The sequence below is a fragment of the Charadrius vociferus genome, unplaced genomic scaffold, assembly GCF_000708025.1.
Source record: "Charadrius vociferus isolate BGI_N301 unplaced genomic scaffold, ASM70802v2 scaffold2464, whole genome shotgun sequence".
NCBI lineage: Eukaryota > Metazoa > Chordata > Aves > Charadriiformes > Charadriidae > Charadrius > Charadrius vociferus.
In genome coordinates, this window is record NW_009647892.1 from 16,338 (window position 1) to 26,596 (window position 10,259).

At 58.1% G+C, this 10,259-nt stretch overlaps 1 protein-coding gene across 1 annotated transcript in view; it reads right to left on the reverse strand.

Moving 5' to 3' along the window:
* The window catches only part of ANKRD52 (ankyrin repeat domain 52), a 17,646-nt gene extending 8,207 nt beyond the window's left edge, over positions 1-9,439 (reverse strand). The window contains exons 1-13 of the mRNA XM_009883142.1: positions 9,360-9,439; positions 6,852-6,930; positions 5,534-5,604; positions 3,596-3,796; positions 3,365-3,452; positions 3,066-3,208; positions 2,691-2,903; positions 2,496-2,574; positions 1,790-1,904; positions 1,619-1,701; positions 1,410-1,527; positions 410-478; positions 28-66 (exon numbers count right to left, since the gene is read on the reverse strand). Of these exons, the coding sequence (XP_009881444.1) occupies positions 28-66; positions 410-478; positions 1,410-1,527; positions 1,619-1,701; positions 1,790-1,904; positions 2,496-2,574; positions 2,691-2,903; positions 3,066-3,208; positions 3,365-3,452 (947 nt within the window). The 5' untranslated portion in view covers positions 3,596-3,796; positions 5,534-5,604; positions 6,852-6,930; positions 9,360-9,439. The remainder of the gene's footprint in view (positions 1-27; positions 67-409; positions 479-1,409; positions 1,528-1,618; positions 1,702-1,789; positions 1,905-2,495; positions 2,575-2,690; positions 2,904-3,065; positions 3,209-3,364; positions 3,453-3,595; positions 3,797-5,533; positions 5,605-6,851; positions 6,931-9,359) is intronic.
* Between the last annotated feature and the right edge of the window lie 820 nt (positions 9,440-10,259).

Consider the following 10,259-nt stretch of genomic DNA (forward strand, 5'->3'; position numbering starts at 1 on the left):
CCTGCCGTGCCCAGTGTCACCGTACACTGATAGCTGCCGTTGGCAGCTGCGTAGTGCAGTGGAGTCCTGGGAAGGGAGAAAGGAGAAGGGGGCTTAGCAGCGCAGGTGGAGAGACAGTCACACAGATGGAGAAACTCGCCTGGCAGCAAGGCGGGACGCGGGGAGCCAACCACCACCCCGCCGCTGAGCTGCACCCTGCTCCGGCTCAAGGGTTTGGGTCAGCAGCTCCTTCTGAAGAGCCAGAGCTGGATGCCTTGGGGTGAGAGCGGGTGAAGGGAGCAGCTTGAGACCCCAACCGCAGCAAAGGCCTTAGGAACGTCCCTACCCGAACCCAGGCTCGGTGCGCTGCAGCTGCTTTAGGGAGAGAGGAATCACCCTTGCTCCCTTGCAAGGCCGACAGCACACTTACCTTCCAAATTTATCTCTCCTCCTCAAGTCAGCACCGCTGCTCAACAGCAAATTAAGACATTCAACGTTCCTACAGGAGGCAGGGAGATGAGTTAGACATGGATCAGAAGGGACAACAGCAGGAACGCAAACTCCTCCTAGTTGCAGACAAGACAGCTACGCTTCTCACCCGCACAGCCTGAACGTGCCGAAGCTCAACTCAGTTTCTCATCTTTGGGCAGCACAAGAGCCGCAGCCGTGGCTGGATGCTGCGCACACAAAGCTCTTCCCTGCTCTCCAGTGAAATAACCCTTCGTGCTTCCTGCCTTACCAGCGCTATCCCGCACTGCGCGGAGCTCTCAAACAAGCAGGCAATTACAGAGAGACATTAGCCATGGCATTAGTGCAGCTGACGCACTGGATTTTATGCTACAAACAAGATCTAGGGTTTCTGGCTTCTGCGTCAGTGCTTTGTTCCCTCCGCTCAGGCAGGGTAACAGGGCTGCGATGCCGAGGGACAGCTCCGCGACTGGCTCTCGAGCATCGCACAGACATAACAGAAACGAGGACCTCAACGGGACTCTGCACCTCTGCCGTATCGCTGCAGCCGCGTTCGCTCTCAACGCACCGCGTGAAATCAAACTCCCTGGCAAACAATACGAGGCGTTTACACAGCCAGCTAAATCCCTGCTGCTTTTCAGGCATCGGCTTGCGAGCCCTTTACGAACTCCCGGCCAAGGAAGCATTTTAGCCCCATTTTAAAGAAGGGTAAACAGCCACGGAGGGACGTGACCGGGATGAGTCACAGAGTCAGCGCCAGAACAGGGCCAAAGGGTTTCCATTTTCATTCCTACTCTAAACACAGGTCTCCGCTCTCTCCCAGAGCTGCAAACGGCACCCAGGGGTCCGACTCCCAGTCCTGACCAAAGCACAAGCTCACGGGCGGAGGGGAAGGTTACGGTTTGGGCTGGGGGCGACCTCCCTGCACGCAGTGTGGGACCAGCGCCCCACGCACAGCTCACCCTCCAGAAGCAGCAGCGTGGAGGCAAGTCCTCCCGAGGTTGTCAGGCGTGTTGATATCGAAGCCTGCAGACAGCACGTGCTCATTGCTCAGCGAGGAGACGATACTGTACAACTGACCTGGGGGGCAGGAGGGGCAGGGGGGAGTCAGGGGGAAGCTCGAGGGTCCCCCGAGTGCCCCCGCTGCAGGAGGGGCGGCCGAGCCACTCACCTGAGGAAAGTAGCTTACGACAACAGTCTGAAAATCCAAAGAGAACAGCTAAGTGCAGAGGGAACATGTCGTGGATCCCACGCCTGCCAGGAGACGAGAAGGGAGTCAGGATGGGTCATTTCTGCATCCTCCGGCCCAGGGCAGGGAAAGGGAGGAAGAGACTTTCCTTACCTTGCAGTGTCAGCACCATTCGTCATCAAAGTACTAATTAGCAGCTCGTGGCCATATCTAGCAGCAACGTGGAGGGGGGTATTGCCGTATTTGTCAGCACAGTCAATCTCACTGCCTAGAAAGGAAAAGCCGAGTGCTTTGCCACCGAGTCTCTGCGTTCTAGACCTGAGCAGCCCAGGCTGTTCTGACGGCTGCGTCCCCGTCTCAGGGACACGGTTCATAACTCGAGTTCGCTCAGCAGCGTGTAGAAGCAGAACTGTAAACTGCTCTCTGAGCTGGGAGCCCACCCGCAAACCCGGGGCATTAGATCTCTCCCCTTGCCCCAGGAGGGGATGCATTCAGCCCCGGAGGTCTCCAGCTGAACCCCTCAGGCGTCTGCCGAGCCCGCAGCCCTCTTACAAGAATATTGTCTTTCAGGCTGGACGTGGCAGTGGGAAAGTTCTTTGGCTGCAGCAGCTCTGACCTGGCTGGAATTTCGGCCCCCTGGTCTGCACTTTGCTGCCCTTAAGGGCAGGCACGCTCCCTGCCATCCCCAAGCAGCACAGGGCCACCGGCAACAGCCCCAAGAGCACAGAAGCGAATCTGTGTGATAATTGCAGAGCTCCTAAACCCTCCAAGCAAACACGCAGGGAGGTCCTGGAGGCAGGTGCTGAGAAGCACGAGAAAAGGCTGGGGTAACCCAGGGCCGGAGGAAGAAGCCACTCACCGTTCTGAATGAGGATCTGCGAACGCGTGAACCGTCCGTGAATGGCAGCCATGTGCAAAGGGCTCTTCCCTTCCTTACTCTGCAGAGAGCAGAAGCCACATCACATCAGGCTTCCCACCGCCCTCCCCGAGCTCTGCCGTCAGGCAGCGGGTCCCTGCTCCCCCAGCCCCCAGCCCCATCTCCTCAGTGCCAGACCTGAAAGTTGACATCGGCCCCGTTGTTCACGAGGAGCTCCAGGCACAGGGCCCCATTGGTGGAGACGGCAGCAAAGTGCAGAGGGGTGAAGCCCTTCTCGTTAGGCTGATTGACGTTGGCGCCGTAATTGACCAGCTCGTTGGCCACGGCATCTTGGCCCATGTAACAGGCAATGTGAAGTGCAGTGTTACCGAAGGAATTTGGTTCATCAATCTGTGGGAGCAACGAACCCCAGAGAATTTGGGGATTCGGGAAGAAAAAAAGGCACCTGAGAAGCAGCCGGGGCTCCTGCCGCCATCCAGCACCTTCTCCTACCCCTGGCTCCAGACTGGCCTGCACCCAAGCCCACCCTGCTCGCAGCCGCGGGGGTCTTACCTCGACTCCCAGCCTCAGCAGGTGACGCACGACTTCGATCTGGCCGCTGGCTGCCGCGGTGTGCAGCAGAGTGTAGCCCTTCTTGTCCTTACACATCACGTCAGCTCCTCGGGCCACCAGCAGCTTCAGAACTTCCAAATGCCCTGTCCGGGAGACAGCGGTAAGAGCCACGGGACCCCAGAAAATGAAGACGTGGGCACAGCAGCCTCTGGGGAGCCCCACCGCCCCGAAAGGTGAATCCATAGGCAGCGAGCAAGATGGGAGAAGAAACCGGACTGAAGCCCGTGGTGAAAACCTACCTAGGAAAGCTGCCCAGTGGATGGGCTGGCGTTCCTTCTTGTCGCAAGTACTCAGGCTGGCCCCTTTGTTCAACAGCAGGTTCACCATCTAGATGGGGAGAAGCGGTGAGAGGTAAGGCTGCAATTCCTCCCCGCTTGCGCAGGCACAAGTGCCTTCACCACCTGTGAAGCCCAGTCCCGGGAAGGGGGACATGCACGGGGTCCCCTCTGCCCCAACCCGCCTCGCCTTACCTCGAGGTGGCCGCTGTGCACGGCGTGGTGCAGTGCTGTGCGGCCCGTGCGGTCCGCGACATTGACAGTGCTCAGCAGGGGGATGATGGCCTCCACACACTTGGTGGCCCGGTTGGCAGCGGCGACGTGCAGAGGTGTTTGCCAATACTTGTCGCGGGCATTGACGTCTGCCGAGTGCTTCAGGAGGAGGTGAAGTGCCTTCTAGCAGGAGCAGAGGAAAGCAGAGCTCTAACCCAACCTGCTGGAGCCCGCAGAAGCTCTCCAGCCAGGCTGGGGAGGCTGCAGCTCGGTCCAACTCATGCTTTCAGCAGACACAGGGCTGCCCACATCCACACCAGTCTACAGCCCCCAGAGACAGAGGGGGTTGAGCTGAAACCGCACCGCACCCTCACAGGTACGGCTTCTCCCCACGCCATCGAAGGAAAGGACCTGTTTGTTTTCATGTCCACAGTGACATTTTGAAGCCCCCGCCTATGGCTGTGTTTCAGCATGTTATCACAGAGAAAGGGTGAGAGAGGTAAAGACAGCATGAGAGAGGCTCCAAGAATGGGCAGGGGGAAGGAATCTTCCCTACCCGAATCCTCCAACCCTCAGTTGGGCTGCTCCAGCTTATTCCAGGCTGGATTTCGGTGTGTGGGACCTGAACAAGCCGGGCTCATCCCACCCGACTGCAGCTGTGAAATACGGCTGCATGGGGGTACCCGCACGGCAGAAACACCTCCGAGCCACACCATTTAACTATAAGTGAGCGTTCATCCATGACTCACGAGGTGCGAAGCGCCTGGGGGATGACAAATGTGACCCACTGACCTATATTCGATAATTATTTCCCCCTTTTGCTGGTAGAGGCTGTTTTCTGCAACCCCACATTTTCCTTGCTACGCTTTGCGGGCTGCCCGCTTCCACGCAGCATCGGGGCAGCGCTTCCAGTGATCCCAGCCCCAGGGCTTGCTGCTCTGCTCTTTTTGCCCCAGGGCTAGCTGATACTGCTCCTGGCTGGGAGAAGCACGTGAAACGGCTGGGCAGTACACAACCCCGGCAGTCCTAGAGAGCAGCCTCCAGGCAGGAAAAGCCGTGAAGCACACAGGCATTTTGGGAAGGCTCCTCTCCGGAGCTGGGCATGCAGGGCATCAGCAGAGCCCTGTGCCAAGCACGCCGGGGAAGAACAGAACGAGGGAGGTGACTCTCCAGCACATCTGAGCTGAGGCAGAGAAGCAAACGAGCGTGCTCACATTCACAGACAAGCAGCACTGCAGACCTGACAGCAAAACAGCCTCGGCTTGCCGAGCTCCCGTATTTTAGCGACCCACAGTAACTGTCCACACATGTTCACAGCAAACGCCTTCAGTAGAGGTTTACGCTAATGCGTTTCATCCCGTGTCTGCTGCCGATTACGATGGTTCGTGCAACCAGTTGATGTGTGGTAACTTGCCCCGCGTGTCAGTCAGGGCTTTACATCCCCCGGCTCCAACCAACATGACCACAGAGTTTCTCACTCTCCAGCAACTCAAAACAGGACAAAGTTAAGTGGGATGAAGTTAAGCCCACAAAAGCTAAACGTCAGGAAATCTTTCCAGCAAGATCCGTTGGAATCAGCTCCCAAGAGAAAGGGTGAGAGCCCCATCATCCCTCAAAGAAATGTAAAGCTGGATTAGACAAAGCCCTGGGGAAGGGGGGAAAAGCGGGGAGGAGGAGGATGTTGTGGGGAAAGCACACGTGCTAACTCCTGAAGCACGGAGGGAAGGGAACCAAGGAGACTTTTTTCCCAGCTCTCATTTTCAGCCTCTGAATTATGCATTCATCCCCTCTCCACTCTAACGAGACCACCCATCTCGGCCAAAACCAGAAGAGAAGGAAAAAAGAAGCAGCACGGTCCTCTCCTCCCATCAGCGCCCCCCACCCCCATGCAAGGAGCCCGCAGAGCCAGAGGGAACCTACCTCGTTACGAGAAGCCGCAGCGCGGTGTAATGGGGTGAGCCAAACAGTGTCCTTCGCGTTAACATTAGCACCTGAGGAGGAACAAAAGAAGGGATCAGGGGGCAGACAAGTGACCCGCTGCCCCAGGGCAGGTCTGCAGCCACCTCTGAGGCACCCGCCGGGCAAGAGTGCCAGTTCTGCTGCGAGAGGGGACCTTGCACCAAGCTTTAGGTGAGACAGACCCTGTGAACTGCAAGAGGAACAAGCTACAACCTTGGGAGAATGTGCTGGTGCACTGCACAGGACATGGCAAGGCACAGACTAAAGAGACTACATCTCCCAGACTGCCAGTTTCCACACTGAGCCAAAAAAAAAAACCACAACAGAGACCCAGCAAGCAATTCTCGGCCTTGCTTTAAAACAAGGCCATTTGAGACAGAAAAACAGAGCATTTCATGTCGGGAGCTGCGGTCGCTATGGGCTGCGTCTCCGTATTAGAAAGGAAAGGGGACAGATTACTGCCATCCCAGCTCCAGATTTGTGTCCCAGGCCCCCTGAAGCCCCTGCCTTTCTTTGCTGCTGAGAACTCAACACGCAGGCACGAAAAAATCAACACAGGGCACATAAGGCCATCCCATGCTCTGCAGACGGAGCCCAACATCCCCAATCCTGTTTAACAAGCCCTCAGCAAAGGATTTCCCCAAGTCTCTCCTTGTCAGGGTGACACAGGATCATGCTGGCCTCGAGGTTCCTCCACACCACCAGCAAGCAGCTGCGAAGCCCACGGTGCCCCGAGGCGCTGTGCTGGTGAACGGCAGACGAGGAGACTGCCCTGTCCGCACCGCACGGGCACAGGACCCACGCACAGGGCTGAGTGTCTCTGGAGGGAAACGAAGGGCAGCTTTATGCCAAGTAACGCACGCCAAAACTGAGCAAAATCCCGTTTTTCAGTTGACTCCTCTCCATGAGCAAGTGAAACTCTGCTCCCTTGAGCGTCTGCCGTTCAAGGCGTCTCTGAGGCACGCATCCCCACTGCAGCCTCCTCCAGCACCTCCTTCTAATGCTGAACACCTTGCACACATCCCCCTCCTGGCTCGGTTTCCACCTCTGCTATTTCAGCTCCAAGACGCTTCTCTGTCTGAACAAACCTCTTAGGATTATGGCAACATTTCCTAATCTTTCCCTGGCTGCAACTCCACTGGCTTAAGCATGAGCACACGGTTGCTTGGAAGGTGACCAAAAACTATTGCTCTGCACCCCTAAGGCCAGAGGAGATCAGAAAGGCGCCTTAAAGGCAGCGCCAGCGCTCGAGCCAAGTGCCCTGAGCCTGGGCCCTTACCTGACAGTATTAGGAGCTCGAGGATTGCAACATCTCCTATGTAGGCAGCAGCATGCAGCGGCGTTCGTCTTTCTTGGTCCTGAGCAGGGATGGAAGAAACAAAAACCATCTATGAGCTTCGAGGGTAGGGAGATCCCTCCTCCACTCCAGTCTGCCCCAACACCTCCTGTAAGCACGTGTGGCATCTTGGAGTGGGGGACAGGGGGAAAACGACTTAAATCCAGCACCCTCCTGCAGCGTTCCGGGGGTGCACAGCCCCTCCGGAGCTCCGCGGGTGCTTGCGTGTGCCTGTTGGCCGGAGCAGAGGGTACCTGGGCCATAACCCCAGCACGGGGCGAGGATGCTGTGAGGGCTCCAGCCACTTGTTTCATCCCCCCACTGACTCCCCAGAGACCGACCCCACCTGCCTCCGGTGCTACTGGGCTTAACGGATATCTGCAAAGCACTCTGCGGTCCGAGATGAAAGCCTGGCCGCGCTCTGACGCTGCACAGGCTGTCCCGTTCTCCACACTTTTATCCTCTCAGCCAACAATAAAAAACACAGAGTCGCAGACAGCCCCGACACCAGACGCAGCCCTGCTGGCTGCTGAAGGGCAGGAAGGCGCAGAAGCCCCTCTCTGATCTTGGATTGAATTAGCTGAAGAAAAAATACCTTTCACTTCTCTTTACTCAGGGCCCAGCCCTGGGTAACCTCTGCCTCCAGGCATTTGGTTCAGGCTTTCCTTGGGGAACATGCCATGTACTAAAGCCAGGAAGCAAACAAGGAGAGAGACAGAAGAGCACAAAACTCGTTTCAAGCCCCACATTTTGTGTTTGGGGCGGGGGGGGGGGAATGTAATCGCTTTTCATTGGGTTAAAAACGGTTTGGAAAATGGTGGTGGTTTCATTTTTTTTGGTAACAACTCGTGCTGGCACAACCAGGCAGGAGGATGTGAAAGTGAAACCCAGCTGGCAGGTCACTGAACAAGCAACAACATTTCTAAACCTGCACACAAAAAGGAAATTAAGTGTTAACAATTGTGGTTTTATTCCTTCAGCAGCTGCGCGAGAGCTCAGCAAAACAATCCCAACCTTCTCTCCTAACAAGAGAGGACGAAGAGCTGCCGGGTCCCCAGCTGAAGCGGCCATGGAAAAAAAAGTCCCCACGCTATCTCTGTGTAATAAGCTAAGATACGATCGAATCGTTAGTCCTGCTGGCACACGGGCACCCGCGCGGGCTGCCCTCACCTTCCCGGGACGCCGGCCAGCGTCCGCAGCGCCCGCCCTTGACCTCAGGGTTTTAACACGCCGAGGATCGGGTGTGCACCGGCACCGGCCCCCGCTCCGCCGGCTGGGTCGGGCAAACGCCCTGACGAAGGGCTCGGCGAAACGCATAGGAGCGTGCCAAAAAGCCGGCAGCTGCCTGCAGCACAGCCGGGAGCGGCACGGACCAGAGCCCCGGTTAATGCCACAGCTCGGAGGAGACGGTGAGCCGGAACAGGCTGCTCTTGCCTTGACCTCACAACTCAGCCCGGCGTTTGGGCTGAGAGCGCAGGAATTGCTGACCCGGCACCAGTCCAACTGTGCCACCATGTCAGGTGGACCTGGGCCGGTGCACTCAGGCTGCCTCGCAGCGAGCCGCGTTTCTTATCTGCACATCTGCCGCTGATTCGTTAGTGGGAAGCTCGTAAACCAGATCAAGGGAAGGCACGCCGACAAGTCGGACAGGAACACTCGCAGAGGCAGGTTTCACCCCTTCCCGCGCCGGAGCCGGGTCCCCACGCTCCACGTGAGGACAGATCACACTCGACACCACCAGACTGGGGCTACCGAGAGCTGCTCCCCCAGGAGCCAGCCCGGCCGCTCGCAGGACAGTGTTGTGCCCGAACAGCAGCCGCCTTCTGTCCGCCTCCCAGCCCGCTCTGGAATGAGCATCAAAACCCCTCTCTGCCATCAGGCTTAAGACAAGCACAGTGGAAACCCCTCCTAACACCTGTGAGGTGAACTCGGCTTTGCCGAGCGGCTCAAATCCTCCTTCCCCTGCGGGGAACAACCTCACCTCAAGGCAGACCTGCTGCCCCGCACACCAAACTGCTTTGGGTCGCCACCCCAAAGGAGAAAAGGGTAAACTGGCCAGGCAGCAAAGCCGAGCCTCCGTGAAAAGTCCTCCCACACACCCCACAGCCTCTCAGCGATGCTCTGCAGGGCCGAGAGCTTTAGGAGGCTCTCGCCGTCTCCTGGGGAGGGGCGGGAGACCTGGTCTTCCACGCGCCCCGTTTTACAGATGGTAAGATTGAGGCAACAGGACAAAGCTGCACAGCAAATGGCGGCCGAGCCGGGAGCAGGATCCAGAAATCTTCAAAACCCCAGCTCTGACCGCCCTCGCCAAAAAGAGTCCCCCCTTGACAGCACCCACATCTCACCCGCTGAGCCTCTGCCCTCCCCTCTGCTAAAGAACCGCACGGCAGGGAAGGGAACGGGGAGAGGTGGGTGAAGGAAGGCGAGCAAGCGCGGCTGGGCAGCACTCACCAGTACATTAATGTTCTCCTTCTGATTCAGCAACGACCGCACCTCCTCTATATCGCGGTTGAAGATGGCTTGGACCAGAGGAGGCTACAAAGGAAAAGAGAAGCAAGTCGTGAAGGTGGCACCGTGTGGAGGACACGAGAGGGAGGAGAACCAGCAGCATCACGGCACCTCAGAGACGTCACACCAGCCCGGTTCAGCCAGGACCTTGCTCCACGAACGAGCCCCCCGCGCCTGCTGCTGCCAGAGCCTGGCCCACCGGCAGCACCCGGCAGCTTCCTCGCATCCACGGCTCTGCGAGCAGCAGGGACCGATTTTCAAGCCCGGAAAGGTACTTTTCTGGGTTGTTCATTGGCAAACAGACCGAGGAATCATTGGAAAAGCCTCTCCGCTTTCCCAGTCCAAGCGGCAGCGCTGATCACGGCCCCGGCAGCCCACCCGCAGAGCCTGCAGCAGCGTGCCCATGTCGCAGCTTAGCTCACCACACGCAGCGCCCGGCCACGGCCAGGCAGGTCCAGCTCCCGCTATCCAAAGCTTTAGCCACAGCCAGAAAATCCTCCCCCTGAGTCGGCTGGACTCTCCGGGTACGAGACAGACCTTTGCGGACAGTGAATCAGGTTTCCCAACCTACAACTAGGTGATGCCTCGTGCTCTCCTGCAGAAGGCTCTGAACTTACTGCTGCTCTCCTGTCCTCCGAGAAACACCTACGCTGGCTCCGACGGCACGAAGAGCCTGGCAAAGCCCAGCCTGGAGCTCCTCCCGTTTCCCACTGCCCACGTCTCAAAGAAGTCACCTAGCAGACCTGGGGCCAAAGCCAGGAGCAGAGCCCTCGCCCGGGTTGCGGAGCCAGCCGGTGCCGTGGGCTGCGGCACCGAGATGCGGAGCTGCCCAAGCCGGCCTCG